This window comes from Scyliorhinus torazame, chromosome 15 (genome assembly GCF_047496885.1).
Source record: "Scyliorhinus torazame isolate Kashiwa2021f chromosome 15, sScyTor2.1, whole genome shotgun sequence".
Classification (NCBI taxonomy): domain Eukaryota; kingdom Metazoa; phylum Chordata; class Chondrichthyes; order Carcharhiniformes; family Scyliorhinidae; genus Scyliorhinus; species Scyliorhinus torazame.
Window position 1 is genome coordinate 24844834 of NC_092721.1, and position 27884 is coordinate 24872717.

At 44.9% G+C, this 27884-nt stretch overlaps 1 protein-coding gene across 1 annotated transcript; it reads right to left on the reverse strand.

The window, feature by feature from the left end:
* Window positions 1-2578: 2578 nt before the first annotated feature.
* Window positions 2579-26376, reverse strand: LOC140391873 (uncharacterized). Its single transcript, XM_072476863.1, has 2 exons — window positions 26228-26376; window positions 2579-3865 (listed from the first exon to the last, which is right to left on the reverse strand). Exons 1-2 carry the CDS (start codon window positions 26374-26376, stop codon window positions 2767-2769), a joined length of 1248 nt encoding a protein of 415 aa, XP_072332964.1. The 3' UTR covers window positions 2579-2766.
* Window positions 26377-27884: the final 1508 nt, after the last annotated feature.

Consider the following 27884-nt stretch of genomic DNA (forward strand, 5'->3'; position numbering starts at 1 on the left):
TAATTTGATTCTCTCCACTTGGTATTAAGAGGTGACAGAGTTCACTTGACACAGGGAAGGCTATCGGGCCTAACAATGCAATAAAAACAGAAAACGCAGGAGTGACTCAGCAGGTATGGCAGCACCTGCGAAGAGAGAGAACAGTGGTCTGACGTTTTGCAGCCGGCTCAGGAGGGCAGAATTAGGTCAGACCAGCCCTTCCGCTACCCCAACCCTCCACTTCTGCAAACCCGATCCGAGAGCAAGGGCCCCGGAAGTTGGAATTTCAAACCAGCGTGCAGGGTTTCCTGGGAGTCGGACCGTAACTCCGGGGTGTGGATGGGAGCTGCTAGGTGCAGAGGCAGGCTGGGTGGGGAGGCCTTCCTTGGTGCCCCTGCATTTGGTTGAAGTTATTTTGTTAAATTTGTTTTTATTAGAGTCTTTCCATTTTCACAATTAATGCAACAATCGCTCAAAACTAGTCCCGCTCAGCATGAATATTTCTCCATATATTAATACAGAAAACGAAAGGAGTACACCAACGTAGTTGTTTCAGCTTAATCATTCTGCAAGGCGCTTCCATTTATACAAAAAATAAACATTGTAAGTACAAGCAAGAGGATGAGGAAAAAAGGATAAAGCCTGGTTCACAACCTCACATACAGCATCTAAAGGCAGAATTGCATAGTTATGGAAAACTTTGCAGGAGCAAGTCAGATATTATGGAACCTACATATTTGAGATAGGGGCCCCATATAGGGAGGATATAGGTTAAGAATTCCATCGGGATACATTATGCTAATTCTGAACTGCAGGATCGCTAATCCAGGAGCAAAATGTTAGGATATTATATAACCTTGTTTCATTAGTATCAATTAAATTTCTATATGGGAGCCACAGAATTAAGAACAAAGGAATACATTCTAAGGTTGTATCGAATATTTTGTCAATTTCTTTAAGTGCACCTGACCAGTAGGATTTAATTTTGGCACAGGACCAAATACAATGGGGGGATTTTTCCACTCCCCGCCGTAAAGATCGGGAATCCCGATTGGCGGAGAATCTTGCAACAACCCAAAAGTGGGATCGGCGGCAAACCCATCCCCAGCCACCGGCCTTGCCCCACCAACCATAGAGGGCTTTCCACCACCCCACCACCACACACACACCTTGTGGGAGCACGCAAACAGTTCATATGCATTCATTTGAATGCAATTAATGGATGGATGCTCAAATCTGCACTCCATCCCCACCCATCATGCTCCAACCACTCCCCCCCCCACCTCCACCCCCGCCCCCCCCCCCCCCCCCCCCCGCCAGCAGGAACTCCACCAGAAGGACTTTGGTGCAAGTATTAACATGCGCAGTCCTTGAGTGCTGGACTCCGCTGGTGGTTAACAAGTTTAACCCATTGCTCATATAGCCCTCCATTGATCCTAGCTGCAATGTTTATAAACATCCTTGTTCCGATTGACAGCTGTAGGCCACTTCAAAAACTCTAAGTGCTTTCACTTCCTCTTTTCAAATCTCAGAAAGCACTTGTTTATTCTTCCCATTAATTTCCTTTAGGGTTTTGACTCTATTTTAGACAGTTTTATGGGGAAGATGGGTATAGAGGGATGTAGGCCAAATGTGGGAAATTGGGACTGGCTTAGTGGTAAAAGCTGGACGGCATGGACGAGTTGGGCCGAAGGGCCTGTTTCCATACTGTAAACCACTATGAATCCAAGACTCTATCTAAACAGAAAACAAGATTGGCAGCATCTGTAAAGGATATAATTGTTGATCCCCAAATTTCTTTCTCTGTCAGTCTGGCCTCAATAAAAGTTGAGATGGATTCGCACGTAAAAAGAAGTTATTTATTTAGCTTGCAAGCTTGATTCATTTCATAGAAATATAAGAGACATCCAGTTTCCTATATCCCAGAAAGTGAATGAACAAAGAAACAAAGGGATCTCTGCAAATCAATTCAAATGGTATCAAGTTTCACATACTCGACGGACATAGGTCAGCCTATGTCCCTCCTGACCTGTTCGATCTATTCTGATTGGCTCACTTCCAATCCCTTTCTCTGGCCCCTATCAATGCAGCATCACTCTCATAGACACACCTCTTCCTGCTTTTTCCATGCGGTCTCAAACCCCTTTGTCCCTAACTGCCAGAATCAAAGTGGCTTATTTCTACATTACATTAACTAGTATCTCTAAAGTAACTATTTTATATCACATTCGTCATTCCCTCCTTTTATCATTCCATGATAACCGAACTATCCAATCCATAGCTACGGTTCCTCATCTAAAAAGATCCGTCGCTGCATTTCCAATTCCTGTCTTAGCACCCCCCCTCATCTGCCTCACCCTCATGGATTTTAACAGTTAAAAAAAAATTTCCGGTGATTGGGGCGGTGATCTGATCTAGTGCACCCCGCATTCTACCCATCACACATTTAAGGATGGCCAGGCCCACAAAGATGCAGCCGATAGCTACCACTAGATACATGGCCATATTTATCAACCAGTCCTTCCATCCTCCAAATCCCCAGTTACCCCAAGAGCCAAGTCCTGAACCCCCATGATACACTTGCCCTGTACTATGGCGCAAACCCCACCCTCACGGGCCAGAAGATAGTCAAGAGCATACCGGCTCTGCATTGCAAACAACCGTAGCTGAGACAACTCCTTAGTTATTGCCCCGAGGGCTCCCAAGGTTTCATTTCCCAAGATGGTAAGGCCGCAAATAAAATAATTCCGATCACTGACAGCCAAGGGACCCCCCACACCTCCCAGTTTATCCAACTTTGAAATGCCATTCGGGCCGCCCAGCAATGCGGAAAGCCCTCGTCCCAACAGTGATATGAGAGACATTCGCCCAGCCACAGAGGAGCTGGAGGCCGGCGTTCAATGGAACGCAAGTGGTGTTGTAACAAACGCATTGGCCAGACGCCTGGGTGATATGGCACCTCCTGTCCGTACAGGTGGGAAACAGACATGTTATATTTGTGTCCACCTCTACCAGCAAACAGCCATATCCTTCACTGCTGAAGCAATTCTCGTACGACCGGGAATCCCTATTGGGAGTGAAGTGGCTAGGTATGTACGCCCTCCACCGTCGCAGCCTATCGTACTGTGAATGGGAATTATCCCGAGGAAGGGGAAGGCAAATAGCCGGTGGTGCTGAATCCGGATCGTAAGGAAGAGTGACTTGCTCGGGCAATGGCTCGGAATGCTGACAATGAACCACCGTTTGGGGAGTGCCCCAAAGCGGTGAAACAGAAAATAACCTAGACACCGTTGCGGGGTTTGGGTAGCAGACAACCCGTCCCTGGCCATACAAGCGGTGGTAAATCTGGTAGAAGAGATTCATACTACCCGGGTTTTCCTCAGTTTGGCCTTTAATTAACTTAAGTGTATCTCCCGGTAACCTACGTTCTAGCTGTACTTCCCTTCTCACACGCCCCGTCCTCTCTCTAGTCCCTTTCTCTTTCTCATGGTCTCTTCCTACACTCTTCTGACAGCCTGATTTTACCTTTATTGTACCACTTTTAATACATCCAAAATCAAATTTACATGTATTCCAAAAACAAGGCAATGTCCATATAATGTTCCCTTCCCATCGCCGGGACCGGTGCAGCTGCTTCATGACTCCTGCATTCTCCTTAACTTTGATGACCTTCCATGAGTCGATACCATGTCCTCGTATATGGGGGCAGCGAAGAACATCACCTTTGCATAGGTGATGTATCCTTGTAGATTGGTTGGGGCGACACAGATACATAATATTCCCCTTTTCCATGTCCATCGCCAATAACACGCCAAGCGAAGTGAGGCCAAATATCAGACAGACGATGCGTAGCCACTCCATCATGCTCCACACCTGTAAAATAGCACTGGAGAAGGGAGGCAGGTTAGTATCCGACCTTTTACAGTAGTGGAGATGGACTCAATTTACAGTGATGTAGGTGGACCCAAGCACTTCGCCCCTCCACTTTAACTGCTGTGGGGGTGGTAAGGAGAACTTGGAAGGGCCCGTCCCATCGCGGCTCCGACCCCTTCCTAGTCCAATTTTTGACCATGACATAACTACCGGGCTGGACTGAAAGTGAGTTAGGTACTGGGGGCAATGGCTTGTTAGCCGCGCGGACTTGGCCATGGAGTTCCTTGAGCACTTGCGTAAGGGCTAGAACATAGGTGGTCATTTCTTCAGTCATCTGATGAAACTGAACCCGTCTGGGAACCTGCAGGCTCCAAGGAGTTCTAAGAGGCCTGCTATAAAGAATCTCAGCGGGAGAGAGCCGGGCTGGTCCCGCAGGTGTAACCCGCAGCTGGAAGAGGGCAACGGGGAGCAACTTAAGCCATGTCAGTCCCGTGTCTGCTCTTAATTTAGCCAATTTAGTTTTGAGGGTCTGATTGTGTCTCTCAACCAACCCGGCCGCCTGCGGTCTGTAAGCACAGTGTAACTGCTGGCGTATGCCCAACTGGGAGCAAAGCTCCTTGTTAATTTGTCCAATAAAATGAGGCCCATTATCAGAACTTAACTGAGCTGGTATACCGTACCGGGGAATGATTTCCCTCATCAAGACTTTAACCACAGTAGCAGCTTTACTATAGATAGTCGGATACGCCTCGACCCATCTGCTGAACACATCCACAATGACCAAAACATATTTGTAACATTGACACCTTTCCAACTCAATGTAATCCATTTGGAGCGTCTCAAAGGGACCACTGGGCAACGGGGTTTGCCCCTTCCCACAAGGGGTACCTTTTCCGGTGTTATATTGCTGACAAATCAAACACCGATTACTGATACTTTGGGCCAACCCCTGCATTTTAGGGTGCCACCAAGTGTCCAGCAACAAATCACTAGTCCCTCGAGCCCCACAATGAGTTGCAAAGTGTACACATTCAATGACCCATAAAGCCAGCACATCAGACATACAAGTCTGATGTGCAGGCGTGGTCCATAAAGAGGAAACAGAATCATATGTACAACCTAACCGTTTCCACATTTGTTTATCACTCTCAGGAGCGTCCTCCTGTAACCTTATGACGTCTTGGATGGTTGGCATTGGCTTGTCAGAAGCAGACATATTCATAGTAGATCGTTTAGTCTGACTTAACACTTTAGGCACCATCACTTGCTGAATTTGTGCGGCAGTGCGCGCTGCACGATCTGCTCGTTCATTACCAACGTCAACTGGGGTTGTACCATTCGTGTGGGCAGCGCATTTAATAACGGAAATCTGCGCTGGCAGAAGGAGGGCCTGCAGTAGGTCATTAACTAAACCCCGGTGGGATATTTGACCACACATAATCATGTCAGGTTGTTCTGACGAAATGTCACTCAAATCGCCCCTTATTGTGGTAGTTTCCTGAATCAAGGCTAAACAGTCGTGGCCAGGTGCGTCTTCATGGACAGGGGGACCACTAAGAAAACAGGCTGGATTGATAGTGGTACAGTATTTAAATGTCAGACGTGGATTGTTCAAAAGGTATATCTCATACCTATTCTGACGAGCTGCGGTAAGATGCTGACCATTCGCCCCATATCCCTGGCATGGTACTGGTCATGGACCTGACGTGTAATATGAGGGCTTACCGAAGCTGACTGTGGCCATAAATGTGGTGATATTGTAACAAAATCGGCTGTACCTTCTTTTCCCGTGACTGTGGCTGTAATCTTGACTGGCCATTCAGTCTCAAGTAATGGCCGGTATTTGTCCTCCAACTCCCTGTTTCGTCCAGTTCTGTCATAGGCCAGGGTAACGTGATGCAGTGACTGTTCAACGTCTAACGTCCACCACTGGGGGGTGATAGAAATATAGCACTGTTGTCTCATCCTCCTCTTCGCTGATCCACCCACCCAAAGTCACTATATTGGGGCTCCTGCTGGTAAACTACCATTTCTGCCGCTTGTTGGGGTCGCAGATCATCCTTTTTCATTACATACTCAGTCTTAACCTTTGTAACTGAGCCTCCTTCTTGGCCTACACCCTCCTTCCAGTAAAATCTGACTGCCCTTGCCATCTGGGAAGGGTCGTTCTCTGTCCAATTCATGTTATTACATTTCACAGCAGTAACCACAGAAGGTGGTAGGCAATGCATTAACATAGCACAGTATTGAGGGGAATTCTGACCATTTTGATACAGCAAATCGCCTGACTGCCCCCGGTAGATTTCATTAAAACGCTCCAGAAATTCCTCTGGCTCTTCAATCTTCCTAGGTTTTAGGTCTAAGATAACAGAAAGATTTATGGGCCTTTGAAATGTGCTATTCAACGCATTCAAGATCTGTGTCCTTCTTTTCTCTATTTGCTCTCTTTTTTTTAAAACTTAAAAATGTTTGAAAATTCAAATTGAATTACTGCAACTTGCAAGCTTAGCTCTGATCTCAACTCAGAACTAAATTTACAATTTGCTTAACACAAACTTGTATAACATTTACAACTTAATTATTTCTTTATCTTAACAATTTTTCTTTTAACAAGTTTTTTTTTCTTTTACATACACATAAGTATTAGCAAAATCAACTATCATCTCCAGATTGACACTTTTAAAAATGGTGTCCATGATCTTCTTTAAGTTTCTATTAATCTCCAGATAAAATGAGATAAACCTTATTTCAAGTAAGTAAAACTTAAGATTCTGGCAATTTCAATCAATTGCTTTCGAAAATAATAACTTTTATCAAAGAGGTGGAGAAACCCACTGGTTTCCTTTAATTAATTCAAAACGTAACTTTGCTGGAGTTCACTGACTCAAAGGAAAGGTATCCGATTACACTACGGTTGCTGCTGTTATCTCAAAGCCTGAGTGAGAAGCACTGTCTGTTTTCAACTCTGCCTGCTGCTGTTAACCCTTTGAGAGACTTCTGCTTCAACCAATATGCAGCATTCCTCACAATCTCAACTAGACCTCGGAACTTTACAGTCCAAGGAGACGATTTTAGCTTAATCAACTATATATTTAAAACACTCACACATAGAGTTGACCCATCTTCAGATTTAAAAACAGTTATACTGGACTGAACCTTCATCTATTGAAGTCCCATCAGCCCCTGAACCCATATAATAGACTGAACCTTCATTAATGAAGTCACATCAGCCTCTGAACCCATATAATGACTGAACCTTCATTACTAAAGTCACATCAGCCTCTGAACCCATATAATAGACTGAACCTTCATTACTAAAGTCCCATCAGCCCAAAACCCTAACCCAAGCCGAAACAACAATATGAAATCCCATCAATTAAAGTGCTAATCCCCAGACTGACCTGTGATTTCGTCGAGGCGGTCTTTCTGTGCCAACCGCGAGTGACCAGACTAATCAGACGATAAGAAGAGGGGAACAATCAATGCGCGGTCGTTTTCCAGTTCTACATTGAGGGCCCTTTGTTCCCCATCCTCCTGTTCATAATCAGTCTAATTCTGATTTCGCAGTTGGATCAGGATCGCCCTGAGAAATCCCGGTTTTCGGCACCAAATGTTGATCCCCAAATTTCTTTCTCTGTCAGTCTGGCCTCAATAAAAGTTGAGATGGATTTGCAAGTAAAAAGAAGTTATTTATTTAGCTTGCAAGCTTGATTCATTTCATAGAAATATAAGAGACATCCAGTTTCCTATATCCCAGAAAGCGAATGAACAAAGAAACAAAGGGATCTCTGCAAATCAATTCAAATGGTATCAAGTTTCACATACTCGACGGACATAGGTCAGCCTATGTCCCTCCTGACCTGTTCGATCTATTCTGATTGGCTCACTTCCAATCCCTTTCTCTGGCCCCTATCAATGCAGCATCACTCTCATAGACACACCTCTTCCTGCTTTTTCCATGCGGTCTCAAACCCCTTTGTCCCTAACTGCCAGAATCAAAGTGGCTTATTTCTACATTACATTAACTAGTATCTCTAAAGTAACTATTTTATATCACATTCGTCATAATAACCTAGGCAGCACACTCATCTTAACCAGTGCGATCCTATCCAGCTACGAGATTGGCAAGGAGGACCAATGATGCATGCCCCACTTGATAGATGCCAGTGGGGAGGGGGGGGGGGGGAGGGGGGGAATGTTTGTCCCATCCAAATGTCTGAAAGAGGGGTAACAAAAATATCCAAATAAATAAACTCTGAGGGGAGCCCAACTAAATGGGAAATTAGCAAAGCAGGGAGCTCTCCCTCCGGCTTCGTGACATTGATTTTATAACCCGTGCAAAGGCTAAATCTTCACATCAATAATAGCGGGGCCAGAAACATAGGGTTTGGATTGAAACAGCAACTCGTCATCTGCGTATACCGCAATCTTCTGTTGCTTTCCCCCACTGCAAAGCCCAAATACCGAAGAATCATGTCTAATTGCCTCTGCTAGGGGCTCAATAGCTATTGCGAACAATAATGGGGATAACGGGAAGCCCTGCCTGGTCCCTCGCTGGAGACAAAAATTGCCAGATCTATAACCACCAGTAAGAACTGCCGTCAGCTGACTTTTATGAAGCACTTGTACCTACTTCAGACACTCCCACCCCGAACTCCTGCAGTGTATGAAATAAATAATTTCATTCCGCCAGTCAAAAGCTCTCTCCGCATCCAAAGAAATCACTAGATCATCTAATGCCTGCGTTTGAAAGATGCGAATGATATGAAATAACCTCCTGACATTGTTATGTGAATTCTCGCCCTTTATGAACCCAGTCTGATTGCCCTGGTTGATCAAAGGGAGGATTTCTTCGAGGTGCCGTGCCAGCACCTTAGAAAACAACTTCAAATCTACATTCAGGAGCAAGATCGGCCTATGGGATGCACACTCTTCAGGATTCTTGCCTGCCTTCAAAATTAAGGAAAGGTTCGCTTCTGGAAGGGACTGCAGTAGCAGACCAACGTTAAATGAATGTTTCTAAATACCAATCAAAGGATCTATTAGCAAGTGTTTAAATTCCTTATAAACTTCACATCCAAAATCATCGGACCCCGGGGCCTTGCCAGATTGAAGCTCCCTCAAGGCACAAACCACCTCCCCCCTAGAAAGGGGAGCATCCAGGATCGACCTTTGGTCATCAGAAATTGTTGGGAGTTTAAAGGAGTAGAAGAAATGCTCTAAATTTGTCACTACATCCCCAGCCGGGTACATTTTATACATAGTTAATATCCTCCGCTTTAATGAACTGATTACTCTTAGGAATCCAGCGCAGAGAGCCCTAGAGTCTACCCTCTACCTAGCAAGAAATGTTAGGTATCTGCTGGGTTGTTTCCAAACCCATAGTTTTTGTTTGGCAAATGTTATACTCCTCTCAGCGCAATGTGTTAACAAGGAATCCAGTGCCTTTGAGTTGCATTAATTTCTTTCAGCAATGAATGGCTAGTATTCCTGCCATACTCACTCTCTGTTTCAGCCAATTTTACCTCCAACTGGTGCTGTGGCTTTAGCATTTTACATCTTTTGTTGGACGCAGACGAAATGATCAAACCCCTTGCAAGTTTTCTACAAGGTTGAGGGGCCTGCGTCAGAGAGAGAATTGACTGAGTAGAAGAGATTGAATTCAGCCTTAGAATCCAAGATAAAGTTTCTGAACAAAGAATCATCAAATCGGCAAGATCTAGAGCGGGATTGGATCCCCCTGAATAAAAATGTCCAGGAAGACAAGCGGGTGATCAGAAATCACAATACTACCTACCCAGAAAGAAGTCGCTGAGTGCAGGGGTGTTTTTGGCATCAAAAAATAGTCAATTCTGGAATGAGATTGGTGGGGAGCAGAGTAGAAAGTGAATTCTTTATCTCTAGGATGAAGTATTCTCCTACATCTAAACACCCCATTGTTATGTTCTGTGCTGTGGCCATCGTAAAGAATCACACAGAACATCTAGTTCTTGACTAGATAGTTTATTAACAGACCGTGCATGTGGAAAGATAACTAACAAACTAGAATATAAATAGTAACAAATAAGTAAATTCTCCTGCAGCTACCTTTAATGCGACTGTCCTCCAGTACAACTTACTACCTACTGCCCGATCTGTGGAGTCACATGGTAGATCCCTGTCCCCACCTGCTAGTCAGAGGGCGTACATCCAACTATATACTTTGCAATGTATATGCATATCTCCACAAATTGTCGCAAACAGACGCTGAGGCCTTTGCCTGATGGGAGGAAGGATTCCCAGTTATGGGGAGTTTGTCAATCAAAGGGTTAAGCTGACAATCGCAGTCTCCACCTATAACGGAGTTAGTTGATGTTAATTCAGCAACGTGCATGAAGACTTTACTAACAAAAACAGGGGAATAATTTTGGGGACCATAGACATTCATTATCAACATATTTTCATTATACAGTAGCCTCTTGACAATCGCATACTCGCCCCTTTTATCCTTCACACAATCCTCCATGGTTAAAAATACATTTTTGTAGACTAACATTGCAACTCCTCAGATACTGGTCGAGAATGAAGCAGAACACGCCTGCTCCATCCAGGCGTGGTATGATCTCCTGGGGTACTGGTGGTGGTGGAATTCTCTTCGGCAGGGGGAGACGTCTCAATGCATCTACATTGGCAAATTGTGATCCGAGCAGGTGCTGTAGGCCATCTACAAACCAGTTGCACCATGCTGAGTGAGCTGGCTATGAAAGCTGAGGCAGACGCTTCATGGTCCCTCACTGCAGAGTTAAATTGATAATGTTGGACCATAATTGAGGACCTTGGGTTGAAGTGTTCAATTTCACTCTCTGGTCAAAGGTCTTCGAGTCAGGTTCCTCAGGTGACGCAAGGCTCCGAATCAAATTATAAGTTTGGAGCTGGCAAACTGTCAGAAGTATCACCTTCTGCTTGTCATCACCTGTGATCTGTGATCTCGTTCGAGGTAAAAGATAACAGAGTCATTCGATGTATCGACGCCAATCCTGAGCCCCTTGGTCAAATGGATCTAGTTTACTGAAGGTAGGCATTTTCAATCGCGGTTCAATAATTCCCGACTTTGTGAGAGCTCCTTTCCTTCTCACCTGCACCTTTCTTCCCCCCTAAATTCACGATGTTGTCAGCTGCGGTTAGAATCATAGAATTTATAGTGCAGCAGGAGGCCATTCGGCCCATCGAGACTGCACCGGCTCTTGGAAAGAGCACCCTACCCAAGGTCAACACCTCCACCCTATCCCCATAACCCAGTAACCCCACCCAACACTAAGGGCAATTTTGGACACTAAGGGCAATTTATCATGGCCAATCCACCTAACCTGCACATCTTTGGACTGTGGGAGGAAATCGGAGCACCCGGTGGAAACCCACGCACACACGGGGAGGATGTGCAGACTCCGCACAGACAGTGACCCAAGCCGGAATCGAACCTGGGACCCTGGAGCTGTGAAGCAATTGTGCTATCCACTATGCTACCGTGCCCCAACTGTTCTATAGAATGACCACTGATATTCTGCGCTGATAAACAGAGTTTCTCGTCAATGATCTTAATAATGTTAACAGCCATCAGCTGTAATGCCTTCGAGAGTGCCGGAGGAAGAGCCTGTTTGAGCAGCGAGCGTCCATGCTGAGGAATGAACTCAGCCCAATTGATTCTGACTGCTCTCTTTTGGTGACAATTGTCTCAGGATTTCTCACTCCCAGATTAAGTAAACATGGGCTGTGTGAGCACGATAAACGCGAGGATTAAATAATTAGTAGCACCAGAGTCCATGGAAACACAATCATTCCTGCGCTCACATTACGATCCCCCCCCTTGTTGAAGTTATATAAAAATAAATAAAACAAATGTCAACCCGCCAGCTCTCACCCCTCACAGCACACACTTTCTATGCCCCATCCATGCCAACGCATGTCAAGTCATGCCCCATGGCTCCTCATACATCCCATTCCATCCTAATGACCTTCTAACCAACTCCACAGCCTCTCATGCCCCCATGCCATAAGACCATAAGACATAGGAGTGGAAGTAAGGCCATTCGGCCCATCGAGTCCACTCCACCATTCAATCATGGCTGATTTCAACTCCATTTACCCGCTCTCTCCATAGCCTTTAATTCCTCGAGAAATCAAGAATTTATCAACTTCTGTCTTAAAGACACTCAACGTCCTGGCCTCCACCGCCCTCTGTGGCAATGAATTCCACAGACCCACCACTCTCTGGCTGAAGAAATTTTTCCTCATCTCTGTTCTAAAGTGACTCCCTTTTATTCTAAGGCTGTGCCCCCGGGTCCTAGTCTCCCCTGCTAATGGAAACAACTTCCCTACATCCACCCTATCTAAGCCATTCATTATCTTGTAAGTTTCTATTAGATCTCCCATCAACCTCCTAAACTACAATGAATATAATCCCAGGATCCTCAGACGTTCATCGTATGTTAGGCCTACCATTCCTGGGATCATCCGTGTGAATCTCTGCTGGACCCGCTCCAGTGCCAGTATGTCCTTCCTGAGGTGTGGGGCCCAAAATTGCTCACAGTATTCTAAATGGGGCCTAACTAATGCTTTATAAAGCTTCAGAAGTACATCCCTGCTTTTATATTCCAAGCCTCTTGAGATGAATGACAACATTGCATTTGCTTTCTTAATTATGGACTCAACCTGCAAGTTTACCTTTAGAGAATCCTGGACTAGGACTCCCAAGTCCCTTTGCACTTCAGCATTATGAATTTTGTCACCGTTTAGAAAATAATCCATGCCTCTATTCTTTTTTCCAAAGTGCAAGACCTCGCACTTGCCCACGTTGAATTTCATCAGCCATTTCTTGGACCACTCTCCTAAACTGTCTCAATCTTTCTGCAGCCTCCCCACCTCCTCCATACTACCTGCCCCTCCACCTATCTTTGTATCATCGGCAAACTTAGCCAGAATGCCCCCAGTCCCGTCATCTAGATCGTTAATATATAAAGAGAACAGCTGTGGCCCCAGCACTGAACCCTCCGGGACACCACTTGTCACCGGTTGCCATTCCGAAAAAGAACCTTTTATCCCAACTCTCTGCCTTCTGCCTGACAGCCAATCGTCAATCCATGTTAGCACCTTGCCTCGAATACCATGGGCCCTTATTTTACTCAGCAGTCTCCCGTGAGGCACCTTATCAAAGGCCTTTTGGAAGTCAAGATAGATAACATCCATTGGCTCTCCTTGGTCTAACCTATTTGTTATCTCTTCAAAGATCTCTAACAGGTTTGTCAGGCACGACCTCCCCTTACTAAATCCATGCTGACTTGTCCTAATCCGACCCTGCACTTCCAAGAATTTAGAAATCTCATCCTTAACAATGGATTCTAGAATCTTGCCAACAACCGAGGTTAGGCTAATTGGCCTATAATTTTCCATCTTTTTCCTTGTTCCCTTTTTGAACAGGGGGGTTACAACAGCGATTTTCCAATCCTCTGGGACTTTCCCTGACTCCAGTGACTTTTGAAAGATCATAACTAACGCCTCCACTATTTCTTCAGCTATCTCCTTTAGAACTCTAGGATGTGGCCCATCTGGGCCCGGAGATTTATCAATTTTTAGACCTCTTAGTTTCTCTCGCACTTTCTCCTTTGTGATGGCTACCATATTCAACTCTGCCCCCTGACTCTCCGGAATTGTTGGGATATTACTCATGTCTTCTACTGCGAAGACTGACGCAAAGTACTTATTTAGTTCCTCAGCTATTTCCTTGTCTCCCATCACAAAATTACCAGCGTCATTTTGGAGCGGCCCAATGTCAACTTTTACCTCCCGTTTATTTTTAATGTATTTAAAGAAACTTTTACTATCATTCCTAATGTTACTGGCTAGCCTACCTTCATATTTGATCCTCTCTTTCCTTATTTCTCTCTTTGTTATCCTCTGTTTGTTTTTGTAGCCTTCCCAATCTTCTGACTTCCCACTACTCTTTGCCACATTATAGGCTTTCTCTTTTGCTTTGATGCATTCCCTAACTTCCTTTGTCAGCCATGGCTGCCTAATCTCCCCTCTGATAACCTTTATTTTCTTTGGGATGAACCTCTGTACTGTGTCCTCAATTACTCCCAGAAACTCCTGCCATTGCTGTTCTACTGTCTTTCCCACTAGGCTCTGCTCCCAGTCGATTTTCGTCCGTTCCTCCCTCATGCCCCTGTAGTTACCTTTATTTAACTGTAACACCTTTACATCTGATTCTACCTTCTTTCTTTCAAATTGTAGATTGAATTCTACCATATTATGATCACTGCCTCCTAAGTGCTCCCTTACTTTAAGATCTTTAATCAAGTCTGGCTCATTACATAACACTAAGGCACCAAAGAGTGCAGAAAAGATTTACTAGGATGTTGCCGGGACTTGATGGTTTGAGTTATAAGGAGAGGCTGGATAGACTGGGACTTTTTTCCCTGGAGCGTAGGAGGCTTAGGGGTGATCTTATAGAGGTCTATAAAATAATGAGGGGCATAGATAAGGTAGATAGTCAACATCTTTTCCCAAAGGTAGGGGAGTCTAAAACTAGAGGGCATAGGTTTAAGGTGAGAGGGGAGAGATTCAGAAGGGCCCAGGGGGGCAATTTCTTCACTCAGAGGGTAGTGAGTGTCTGGAATGGGCTGCCAGAGGTAGTAGTAGAGGCGGGTACAATTGTGTCTTTCAAAAAGCATTTAGATAGTTACATGGGTAAGATGGGTATAGAGGGTTATGGGCCAAGTGCGGGCAACTGGGACTAGCTTAATGGTAAAAACTGGGCGGCATGGACTGGTTGGGCCGAAGGGCCTGTTTCCATGCTGTAAACTTCTATGATTCTATGATTCTAAGTCCAGAATGGCCTGTTCCCTCGTGGGCTCCATTACAAGCTGTTCCAAAAAGCCCTCCTGTAAACATTCAATGAATTCCCTTTCCTTGGGTCCACTGGCAGCATTATTTACCCAGTCCACCTGCATATTGAAGTCCCCCATGATCACTGTGACCTTGCCTTTCTGACATGCACTTTCTATTTTGTGGTGCATTTTGTGCCCCCGGTCCTGGCCACTGTTAGGAGACCTGTACATAACTCCCATTATGTTTTTTTTGCCTTTGTGGTTCCTCAACTCTACCCACACAGACTCCACATCATCTGACCCTATGTCGTTTAGTGCTATTGATTTAATTTCATTCCTAATTAACAAGGCAACCCCGCCCCCTCTGCACACCTCTCTGTCTTTTCGATAGGTTGTGAATCCCTGGATATTTAAATGCCAGTCCTGAACCCCCTGCAACCATGTCTCTGTGATGCCTACCACATCATACCTACCAGTCACAATCTGGGCCACAAGCTCATCTACCTTGTTCCGTACACTGCGCGCATTTAAATATAGCACCTTTAATTCCCTATTGACCGTCCCTTTTTGTTTTCTTAGTGTGGTGGACCTTGGTTTACTGAGCCTTTCCATACACTGTGTCATAGTTTGTGGGATGGGGACTATCGTAACCTCTCCTGAGTTTTGTCTTTTCGTGCTTTTTTGTATTCCTAAGCAGCTACGCTTCCCACTGATTACTTCACCTCTTGGTTCCCTGACTTTCCCTTCCCCCCCAATCTTTAGTTTAAAGTCCTATTGACCACCCTATTTATTCTTTTCGCCAGAACACTGGTCCCAGCTCGGTTCAGGTGGAGACCATCCCAACGGTATAGGTCCCCCCTGTCCCAAAACTGATGCCAGTGTCCCATGAAAAGGAACCCCTCTTTCCCACACCACTCTTTCAGCCACGTGTCAACTTCCCTTATTCTTGCCTCCCTATGCCAATTTGCACGTGGCTCGGGCAGTAATCCGGAGATTGTGACCCTTGAGGACCTGTTTTTTAATTTGAATCCTAGCTCTTTATAATCTCTAAACAGGTCCTCTGTCCTAGACTTGCCTATGTTGTTGGCACCGAAATGGACCACAACAACTGGATCCTCCCCCTCCCTCTCCAGTATCCTTTCAAGCCGGTCAGAGATGTCCCGCACCCTAGCACCGGGCAGGCAACATACCATGCGGGACTCTTTATCCTGCTCACAAAGGATACTATCTATCCCCCTGATAATAGAATCCCCTACAACTACAACTTGCCTATTTACTCCCTCCCCTTGAATGGCCTGCTGAACCATGGTGCCTTGGTCAGCTGACTCATCCTTCCTGCAGCCCTGTTCGCCATCCACACAGGGAGCAAGTGCCTCATACCTGTTGGACAGGGTCAAGGGCTGAGGCTCCTGAGTTCCTGACTGCTGGTTCCCTTTACCTGCCTGACTTGCAGTCACACCCTGCTGTCCCTGGCCACTGGCAGGATTTAAACTACTTACTCTGACAGGTGTGACTGCCTCCTGAAACACAGCGTCCAGGTAAGTCTCCCCCTCCCGGATGTGCCTCAGTGTTTGAAGCTCAGACTCTAGCTCATCAACTCTGAGCCGGAGTTCTTCGAGCAGCCAACACTTACTGCAGATGTGGTCGCTGCATCTCGCAATGGGATCTGCCAGCTCCCACATCAAGCAGCTCAAGCACATCACCTGACCAGCCATCACTAATTAATTAATTAGTTTAATTTAAGTTTATGAGTTTAGCTGTTTTTTTTTAAATTTGGGGCAGATTTGCTATCAACCAATCAGATCGCAGCTTCCCTCTGACGTCACTTTTGGGAAAAAAAAACTGGAAAACAGGAAGTTACCGTTAGGTGTTTATACTCACAGAGACTGCTCCTCCTCCTCCAAACGGCTCCAGAAATTAGGCCCGAAGAAAGAGAGAGAACAAAACAGTAGGGAAAAAGCACCTCTCCCACTCTTCACCGAATTACCTCACTGCACCAAATTACCAAATTCTCACTCGGTCTGTATCTCTCTCACTCAGGCTGTGTGTCCTTGACCTGCGCAATGCTTACTAATGTGCGCTTTCTGTCTGTCTTTTATACAGACTTTAGGATGACTCACACTAAAGCTTCAAAGAGAAGAATACAATGTGTACCTTTGTGCCCCTTAACAGGCCTCAGGTGACTGCCAGATAACTGCCTCTCAGCAATTAGGGTGGGGGCAGCTTCAGCCAATCAGACACTAATCTACACTGCACTTTTAACTGAAAAACAGCAAAATTAGATTAACCACTTACCTTTCCTGGTTACCTCACTGCACAAAATTACCAAATTCTCACTCGGTCTGTGTCTCTCTCACTCAGGCTGTGTCTCCTTGACCTGCGCAATGCCAACGCATGCCCGCCTCTCATTCCCATGTCCTTTATAGCTCCCTTGTCAAATTAGTGTCAACTCGTACCAACATGTGCCCCCCACTAACCACACTTTGCCTTTACCCATTGCATGCCAACTCAATCAATATCCACGATGGGGAAACCTCAGGAGCTTTACTGTCAGAAAATACAGTTTTGTGTCTATTGGTGATGTTAAAACAAAAACACTCTGCTGTCAAAATAATCAGTCAATACATGGAAATTCATCAACCAATCTCGTACAAAAACAAGCATTTCAATTAAGCAGTCCATCTCTAATAGAAACAAAATATTGATTACTTTCAGCTATCAATCAAACGGTTAACTTAACAGGCACACCACAGAGATAATATTAGGTTGCAAAATTAGTCATTTTGTGCAAATCCTATAATTATAACACTCAGACATATGTCAACAGATATAGTGAAATGGTAAATATTGATTTATTTTTAAATTCCACACACTTATTAAAATTTAATGCCCAGCAGAGTTATATCCCTGAACAGGTTTGACCGTTCCAAAGAAATTCAGCAGTTCCAATGAGTTTTGACTATTCTTACACAGCTTTACAATTATTCGGTATCTTGACAGTTTTTTGACTGCTTTTGGAGTTAAAATCTACTTTTTCTGTATATTCATGTCTACATTTAACAATCCCAAAATGCACTTTGGCTCTCCCAAAGGGGACCTTACCTCCCCCCAAGGGCACCTTACCTCTCCTAAAGGTGACCAAGAACCATATTTAAGCTTTCTTCTCCAAAGGGACATCCTGCTTGGGGTTTCTGACACCTACCTCGCAAAAGTCACATATGGCTTACGCAAAAAGTTGCCTCCCTGAACCATGGATGTGTAATTTCCGAATGCTCCCATTCACGCCTCCCCGCCCCTCACTGCGAAAATGGTGGAGACCAGGTTTGGGGGCAAAGACTTCCGGATTTGAGACTCTGCCAGTGTTTGCACAGAGACGGTTAGCCTCTCTGCCTGCATGATAGTCACTGAGAGTAAATGAACAAGCAATGATTTTCACGGTGTTGTTCATTGATTAGAGGGCTGTAAGCTGAATTGAGCATTAGAGGACTGGCTTCATTTTAACCGGTCAGTCATCTGGGATGATGCATTGACTCAGGCACCCGAGAATCTGCTGAACTCTCTGAACTTGCCATTCTTACATAAGAACTAGGAGCAGGAGTAGGCCATCTGGCCCCTCGAGCCTGCTCCACCATTCAATGAGATCATGGCTGATCTTTTGTGGACTCAGCTCCACTTTCCGGCCCGAACACCATAACCCTTAATCCCTTTATTCTTCAAAAAACTATCTATCTTTATCTTAAAAACATTTAATGAAGGAGCCTCTACTGCTTCACGGGGTAAGGAATTCCATAGATTCACAATGCTTTGGGTGAAGAAGTTCCTCCTAAACTCAGTCCTAAATCTACTTCCCCTTATTTTGAGGCTATGCCCCTAATTCTGCTTTCACCCGCCAGTGGAAACAACCTGCCCGCATCTATCCTATCTATTCCCTTCATAATCTTATATGTTTCTATAAGATCCCCCCTCATCCTTCTAAATTCCAACGAGAACAGTCCCAGTCTACTCAACCTCTCCTCGTAATCCAACCCCTTCAGCTCTGGGATTAACCTAGTGAATCTCCTCTGCACACCCTCCAGTGCCAGTACGTCCTTTCTCAAGTAAGGAGACCAAAACTGAACACAATACTCCAGGTGTGGCCTCATTAACACCTTATACAATTGCAGCAGAACCTCCCTAGTCGTAAACTCCATCCCTCTAGCAATGAAGGACAACATTCCATTTGCCTTCTTAATCACCTGTTGCACCTGAAAACCAACTTTTTGCGACTCATGCACGAGCACACCCAAGGCTCTCTGCACAGCAGCATGTTTTAATATTTTATCATTTGAATAATAATCCCTTTTACTATTATTCCTACCAAAATGGATAACCTCACATTTGTCAACATTGTATTCCATCTGCCAGACCCTAGCCCATTCACTTAGCCTATCCAAATCCCTCTGCAGACTTCCAGTATCCTCTGCACTTTTTGCTTTACCACTTATCTTAGTGTCGTCTGCAAACTTGGACACATTGCCCTTGGTCCCCAACTCCAAATCATCTATGTAAATTGTGAACAGTTGTGGGCCCAACACTGATCCCCGAGGGACACCACTAGCTATTGATTGCCAACCAGAGAAACAACCATTAATCCCCACTCTTTGCTTTCTGTTAATTAACCAATCCTGTATCCATGCTACTACTTTCCCCTTAATGCCATGCATCTTTATCTTATGCAACAACCTTTTGTGTGGCACCTTGTCAAAGGCTTTCTGGAAATCCAGATATACCACATCCATTGGCTCCCCGTTATCTACCGCATTGTTAATGTCCTCAAAAAATTCCACTAAATTAGTTAGGCACGACCTGCCCTTTATGAACCCATGCTGCGTCTGTCCAATGGGACAATTTCCATCCAGATGCCTCGCTATTTCTTCCTTGATGATAGATTCCAGCATCTTCCCTACTACCGAAGTTAACTCACTGGCCTATAATTACCCACTTTCTGCCTACCTCCTTTTTTACACAGTGGTGTCACGTTTGCTCATTTCCAATCCGCCGGGACCACCCCAGAGTCTAGTGAATTTTGGTAAATTATCACGAGTGCATTTGCAATTTCCCTAGCCATCTCTTTTAGCACTCTGGGATGCATTCCATCAGGTCCAGGAGACTTGTCTACCTTTAGCCCCATTAGCTTGCCCATCACTACCTCCTTGGTGATAACAATCCTCTCAAGGTCCTCACCTGTCATAGCCTCATTTCCATCAGTCACTGGTATGTTATTTGTGTCTTCCACTGTGAAGACCGACCCAAAAAAACCTGTTCAGTTCCTCAGCCATTTCCTCATCTCCCATTATTAAATCTCCCTTCTCATCCTCTAAAGGACCAATATTTACCTTAGCCACTCTTTTTTGTTTTATGTATTTGTAGAAACTTTTACGATCTGTTTTTATATTCTGAGCAAGTTTACTCTCATAATCTATCTTACTCTTCTTTATAGCTTTTTTAGTAACTTTCTGTTGCCCCCTAAAGATTTCCCAGTCCTCTAGTCTCCCACTGATCTTTGCTACTTTGTATGTTTCTTGGTCCTTTCTCCTTCAGCTTTCCTCTCTCCCCGGCCACTTGGTGGTTGCTTCAACAGTGTGAACCTGGTGTATCCAGAAGAAAGCCTTGGCTGGCCGAGAACGGTGATATTAATTTGCCAATGATTCAAAATGACACTGAACCACTATTTTAATTTGTATCTGCTAAATTACAGGGAAAAAAGTAGAAAAAGCTTTCTTCAAAAATATTGTCAGATGTATAGGTTACCGCACATAAGCCCCAACAGAAAATAGCTAATATGAAAGAGAACAGTGCCACCTACCCACGCAATGTGAGAATTTCAGTTTGAAAGAAGAGACAGAAAAAAATATGTTGTTGTGCATTTGCTCAGATTTTGTCATCAGTGGCAAAGGAATGGTGCCTGCTGTTCACTGTACTGGCATCCAACTATTATTTGCTGGTTTTGGAGTAGAGACTGTCAGGTTTTTATAAAGATATAAAAGCACCAAGCTCATAAGAGATTTGGTGAAAACCTTGTGCCTTCATTTATTTGGACTGGACACATGAAAATAGTTACACCATGGTCGAAAGCCAGAAGACACCAGAGGTGTGCTGTGTTCTGCTCACCAACAAAAGTAAAACTAAGAATGGATTGCATGACACATTTCTCATCCAGTGATGGTGTGCTGCTAGCCCTTAAAGGCATAATACAACAGAGACATGCTCTAATCTGGAATATTATCCAGCAGGGCAACCTTTACATGGCTTTTCGAATGGCCTTGAACTGGGCTGCAAACAGCAAGACTCTTCAACTAATCAGATTGGAGATTCCTTACCAAGACAGGCAGTGCCAAAACCATGACATGCACTGCAAGAAGTCAAAATTGATTCAAGTTATGCACAGAAATCAAAATAAAGATTGGGAAAGACAGATGGGTAAGAGAGAGAGAAAGAGAGCGATAATAGAGACAGACCAGAAAACAAAAGACACTTCCAGAGAGTTTGCTTGTCCAGTAATTATCACCGGCTCACGTCCTCCTGAATGCACCCATCGTTTCTGGTACTTTTAATGGCGAATTATGGGGAACAGTGGGTAACTACCCCAACTTCATGATGTTCCATTCATTTAAGCGCCTAATGTACTGATGAGATCCGTTACAGTGCTCCCTATGAAAGTGTGGGGTATCTCTGACAGCAACTTCTGAATTTCTGTGTTTAACTTCTTATATGCAGACTCTGGGCGTCATTCTCCGCCGGCGGGAGTCTCCGTTTTGCCGGCGCCCGGGGGTTTCCCGACGGCGTGGGGCTGCCCCACAATGGGAAACCCCATTGACCGGCCGGTGTAACGGAGCATCCCGCCGGCGGGTCGGGGCAGAAGTGTGGCGGGGCGGGATGGAGAATTTCGCTCTCTGTCTGATTTTCTCCATTACAATAATGAGTTTTGTTAGCCTGTACATTATTAGTGATGCACAATCCAGACCCATGTGTTTTCCTGGTCAGCCAACTAACCATAGATGTTTCTTAGATGGCAATAATGGTAATATTATTCTTCTGTTAAATTTAGCCAGATGTAACACAAGTACATTCGCAATTCCGTCAATTCTGTGTGAAAACAGAATTTATTTTCCCCCTGTATCCATCAAGTGAAGGATTCAGCGTTACATCAAACGCTTCTTTCTTAAACACCGTAGCCCCAAATTAGATATTCGCAGAATTGTCTCCAGCGATTTTATGAAAAATGGGAAACAGAGCGGGATTCTCCGCCGGCGGGATGCTCCATTTTGCCGGCAACCCGAAGGCTGCCCCACAATGGGAAATCCCATTGCCCGACCGGCGTAACGGAGCATCCCGCCAGCGGGTTGAAGCAGAAATGTGGCGCGGCGAGGCAGAGCATCCCGTTGAGAGTCTTCAAGGGTTGGAGAATTCCACAACACTAAAGGAGACCATTGGGTGCATTTGTATTGTCATATCGGTCGTGGTCTCGTTCAGTGGTGGAACAGACACAATGGGCCGAATGGACTACTTCTGCTCCTCGGTCTTATGGTCTCTTATGGCCTTTTGGTGCATTTTGCCAGATCTTTGAAGGACCAATCCAGTTTATCCCACTGTTCTACTGCCTACTTCGGCTTGACGCATGGGGAACACAGTGGAAGTGGTCAAATATTTTTTTTTTCCATCTGTCAGTGGACAAAAAATAAATAAATATTAAAATAACTACTTAGTTAAATTAGGGTATTTTACGGCACTAAGTCTTTCTTAGGTTTGTGTATTATTATTCAGCCCAGGTTATCTGCTTCTTTTGTCCCATAATAATAACACTATGAGCCTTTGGAACAGTGCCTAGAGCTTCCATGAGAGATGTACAGATGGAAGGAGTTCCTGGAGACACCAATGTAAATGGTTAAAGACATTGACCATGAGGACACAATGGAATTTCTGTGCAAATTCTTTTGGCCGGGGGGGGGGGGGGGGGGGGCAATTGTCATCCTGGCCAGCTCTAAGAGATTGTTCAGCTGCTCATGAACACAGTCCCAAAACACTAAGAACTCCCCACTCCAATCTTATTTCTGCTGCTGCTGCTGTTGAAATTAAACACTGTTACGGGTGAGACCAGAATGGGGCATTCTAGAACGAGAGGTCATAATCTTGGGATAAGAGGTAGCAAATTTAAAACGGAACTGAAGAGAAACTACTTCTCTCAAAGAGTTGTGAATCTGTGGAATTCGCTACCCCAGAGTGCGATGGATGTTAGGGCAGTGAGTATATATAAGGAGGAGCTAGTCATATTTTTAATTAGTTGTGGGTTGAAGAGTTATGGAGGATGGGCAGGACAGTGGAGTTAAGGCAAGAATGAGACCAGCCATGATTGAATGGCGGAGCAGACTTGTTGCGCTAAATGGCCTAATTCTGCTCCGAGGTCTTATGAACTTATGAACTTAACTAGAACTGAGGGAAGGGGGGTGAGAGGAACGAAAGACACAAAACGTGAAATGAGGAAAGGGTAAAGAAGGCGAATGCCAGTCGGTACTCAGGGGGAACAGAGGGTGAATGGTATCAGTGTGAACTGGAGGGTAGGGCAAGGAAGGTGTCAGCAGGACCACATGGGAAAAGTTCCAATGGGAACTGTGAAGGATGAAAGGAAGAGTAGAATACTTATGTGACCTGAGGGAGAGGAGAGCAAACATTAAAGGGGAGAAGCATTTAAAGAGAGGAAGTTCTCTTGTGAATTGTGGGGCAGAGGGTTGGAGATGAAGGAGTATTTCCAAGCACTGAGTATTGAGCTAGCTTTTACATGGGGTTCGTCCCTCTTAGTTACAGCTCAGTTGATCACAATGACCTGCAGACACATCAACTCTGGTTAAGGCAGCTTTATTTTTCCAAGCTTGGTCCACGTAATTCGGAGAGTGATCTGCATAAATGCCAAAATCACACTGCTTTACACTGGCTTGGGCGCCTCAATTATACAATTTTCCAAAAATCAATAGCCCCTCCCAGTGGAGCCTGATTCACTCCTTGGAGCTGTCAATTTTATATTAACCAATGAAGATTATTTTAAGCAACATGATGACTGTGATCAACACAGGATTTAACCCCATCCTGCCACCTGTTGTTTACCAGGGTACTTTATCCATTGTAAGGTTTTTTTCTGCTATTCCCATGTTATGTATCGCAGCCAGTTCCTGCCCACCTCATTGTTCATCTAGGGGCAAGTTGCTGAAGTTGGTTCCTCCTTACATCATGGATTGTCTGAGATAGGATGTTGGGGTCACTGATAAGAACTGTTTACTGAGCTGACTGTGTTATTGCTGACCACACTATTTCTGTCTAATTCTGTTTGTCTTAAAAATATGGGCAAGTTAGCTAGCTTAATCTTATTAATAATAATAATAATTGCTTATTGTCACAAGTAGGCTTCAATGAAGTTACTGTGAAAAACCCCTAGTCGCTGTCATAATATTCAGATAAACATCATGGTGTAAACACACATACACACTGATGGACAGATCAACAGACCAATCAAAACACACGCAACATCACAGCCAATCACAAGCAAGAGCAGACACACTATAAAACGGGGAACACGACACTTCCGGTTCATTCCAGCAGGAGACAGCTCAGGCCACAGAGCTCACAGCAAGCCACTCAGACATTCACCATGTGCTGAGTGCCTCTCCAAGATAGTGTTAGGGCTGGGTCCACAGATTAGAGGGTAGTGAACGAACCACAGTAACCAGTTTACAGATGTTCATCTTGTTAGTAATAAAACTGAGTTGTACCTTCCGCAACCGTGTTGGTTCGTCTGTGTAGCAGAGCACCCAACACGACAGTCGCCACATTCCGGCGCCTATTCGGGGAGGCCAGTACGGGAATTGAACCCGCACTGCTGGCCCTGTTCTGCATTACAAAGTAGCTGTTTAGCCCACTGTGTTAAACCAGCTAATCTTATCATGCATTGTAGCCACTTCTTTTAGCAAGAGTTTGAATTCTTATTACTGCTATGTCCTAAAAATACATGGTTAATGGTTAATAATGATTACTGGGTATACTTTCTATGATTACCCTCAATCATCAATAAACTAACTTATGTGGAACTATTCTAGTATTATCCTAGCTATCCGGTTTTCAGGACTCTCATCTCAAGTCATCCCCCTTCAGGAGGGAAGGGATTTTCCTGTTAAGTAGGGTTGTCGATAAAGGGATGAGTATAGTGATGATAGTAAAGAGAGAGGAACTGTCAAGATAGGCTTTAGATTAGCTACATTATTTGAATATGGATAAACCAAAAGTCACTCACTTTAAAAAAAACTAAAATGTTAATTTGTGGGATTAAAAAACATTTGAAATGAATGAAAATGCACATTTTTAATGCACAAAAGGACAACATTTCTCATGGGTTTATGCACCCGGGGCATAACCCCACCCCATCCCAAAAATTAGTACCTAAATGTACCTCAGGAGAAAAGAAAGGGGGATGACATTTGGCATCATAGAAATTCTAATTTTATTGCATGCACACGTTGATTTATGTTCAGTGCTAAGTTAACCTCCCTCGAGAAAGTGGCAACAGGGTAAGTATCGTTGATCTCAGTGCCCCTAAATTAGCTATTTAAGTCGTCCTGATCACTGTCCAGCAATTCTGGCTGGAATTGCACATAGTTTTGTGCACTGCATGCAAGACTAGGATCAAACTTGACTGTGAATCCCTGATGCAATAAAACAATGTGCCAACACTCACTGGTGAAGGCTACACATTAAATATCCGTGAGCTACCAACGGTGGACTGCTGTCTTTATACCCATGACTCAATGAGCTTTAGCCAAGGAGAAGATGCGTCCAGGAAAACCCCCTGACTCCAGCGATACATTCCTAAAAGATAGTGAAATGGAAATTGCTTCACTGGCACAGGCAGCATTTTCCCTCTATTCCTGGTACAGTTACTTAATTTGTGCTGAACGAAAATAAGATTTCACCTCTGTACACGTACCTTAGAACTCAACACGTCTTCTAGTCTAAGTTTGCTCTTTTAATGTGTTAATGCATCCACTGGCAAAGTGAGGAACCTTGAAAGGAAATACTTAAAGGTGGGCAATTTCCTCCACAGCCGTGTGTAGATATATAAAAGTGCTTTCGTAGAATCATAGAATCTCTACATGCAGAAGGAGGCCATTCGGACCAATGAGTCTGCACTGATCCTCTGAAAGAATATCCTACTTAGGCCCAATCCCCCACTCTATCCCCGTAACCCCACCTAAGGACAAGTTAGAATTGGCCAATCAACCTAAGCTGCACATCTTTCGACTGTGGGAGGAAACTGGAGCACCCGGAGGAAACCCACACCGACACGGGGAGAACGTGCAAACTCCACAAAAACAGTCACCCGAGGCTGGAATTGAACTGGGGTTCCTGGATCTATGAGACAGCAGTGCAAACCCTAACCACTGTGCCACTGTATGATCTTACTTCTCCTAGCACTTTAAAGGGAATCTTACCTGTCCGTTTTGAAAAGGCGATCAACTTTGACCCTCATGAAACAGTCTAAAAACGACCTTCGTACTTGACAGACGATGCAACGGTCGATCTGGAGTTCGACATTTCCTTTCACTGTAAACCACAGCAAGAGAAAAAATGATAGTAGCATGTCAAACCCAGGACAAGCAGTAGGTAGCAGCACTGACCATGAAATGAGAACGATTTATTGCTCTCTGAACGGATACTTTCACCAAATCAGAGAGCTACGTTTTGCTTTGGAAAATCAGGCAAAAGGACTGATACAGAATCGGACACACAAGAGAGGAAGTATTTTCCTCTAAGTTTGTGACCTGTGCTGATAGAGGAGTGATTTTGTTTCTCATTGCTAAACAAGCATTAGAGAAGGGCAGCACTGTGGCACAGTAGTTACCACTGCTGCATTTCGATGCCGAGGTCGCAGGTTCGAGCCCGGCTCTAGGTCACTGTCCGTGTGGAGTTTGCACATTCTCCCCGTGTTTGCGTGGGTTTCACTCCCACAACCCAAAGATGTGCAGTGTAGTTGGATTGGCCATGCCAAATTGCCCCTTAATTGGAAAAATTGAATTGGGTTCTCTAAATTTATTTTTTAAAAAGAAGCATTAGAATGATAGGGACTGCAGAGAAAAACATCCATTACAAATGGATACTGCCCCCCCAATACCCAGCCCCAACCCAAGCAAGTCCAAGGCATCGGATGGAGACAAACCCTTTCACAACTACTATATATGAATTGTGCCTTTCACTCAGTGATAGGACTGCTGTTCTCCCTGATTTTATTATATGATCTGAATTTAGATGTTGGGCGCAATATCAACATTTGTAGGTAACAGAGAGATCGGGTTCATGGTTTATTTGCAAAGGAGACAGTGGGTGACTTTGGGAGGCAACAGACAGGTCAGTAGTTTCAATAAACAGATGCCAGATGGAAGTTAATGCAGAAAGCGTAAGGTGACATATTTTGTGAGGAAGGATAGAAAGAGGGAGTTACAATAAATGGTCAAACGTTAAAAGGATTAGAGGAGCACCGACAATTAAAGATACTGATGCAAAAACCTTTAAATATATGGAGCATCGTTTGAAAGGCCAGGGGTGGGATTCTCCGTTCGCCCCCGCTGAAAACGGGAATATGCGATCGGGCGGAGAATAGCTTCTGACGGCGAAATCACGGCAGGCCCCAGTTTGGTGCCGAATTGCGATGCTCCGCCCCCTCCAAATCGGCATCTTTGCGACGTGCGCCGCGCTTGTTGCAACCGCCTTTGCATCACGTTATCGGGCCCACCCGCGATACTCTACCTCCGATTGGCCGTGTTCCTGACGACGCGGGCCATGTGCGGTCTCAATAGTCGTGAGCCAGGCGTGGTGGCTGCGGAGAGCGAGAGAGAGGGCGGACGGACACCGTCCAGCACCGTCACATTGCACTGACAGTTGTGCCACTGGCCGGGGGCGGTGGGGGGCTTCTGCCAGGGCTGGGGGGAGTAGTGGGGGGTGGCCGGGAGGCGGGCTGTGGGGTCGGGGTGGATGGCTACGCGGTCCAGCACAATCGGCACCATCTCTTCGGGGGCGATCAGTGCATGTGGTGGGGGGGTATAGGCGTGCGCGACTGCAGCTTGTCAGCCCTGCGTGGGTCCAGCATGGACC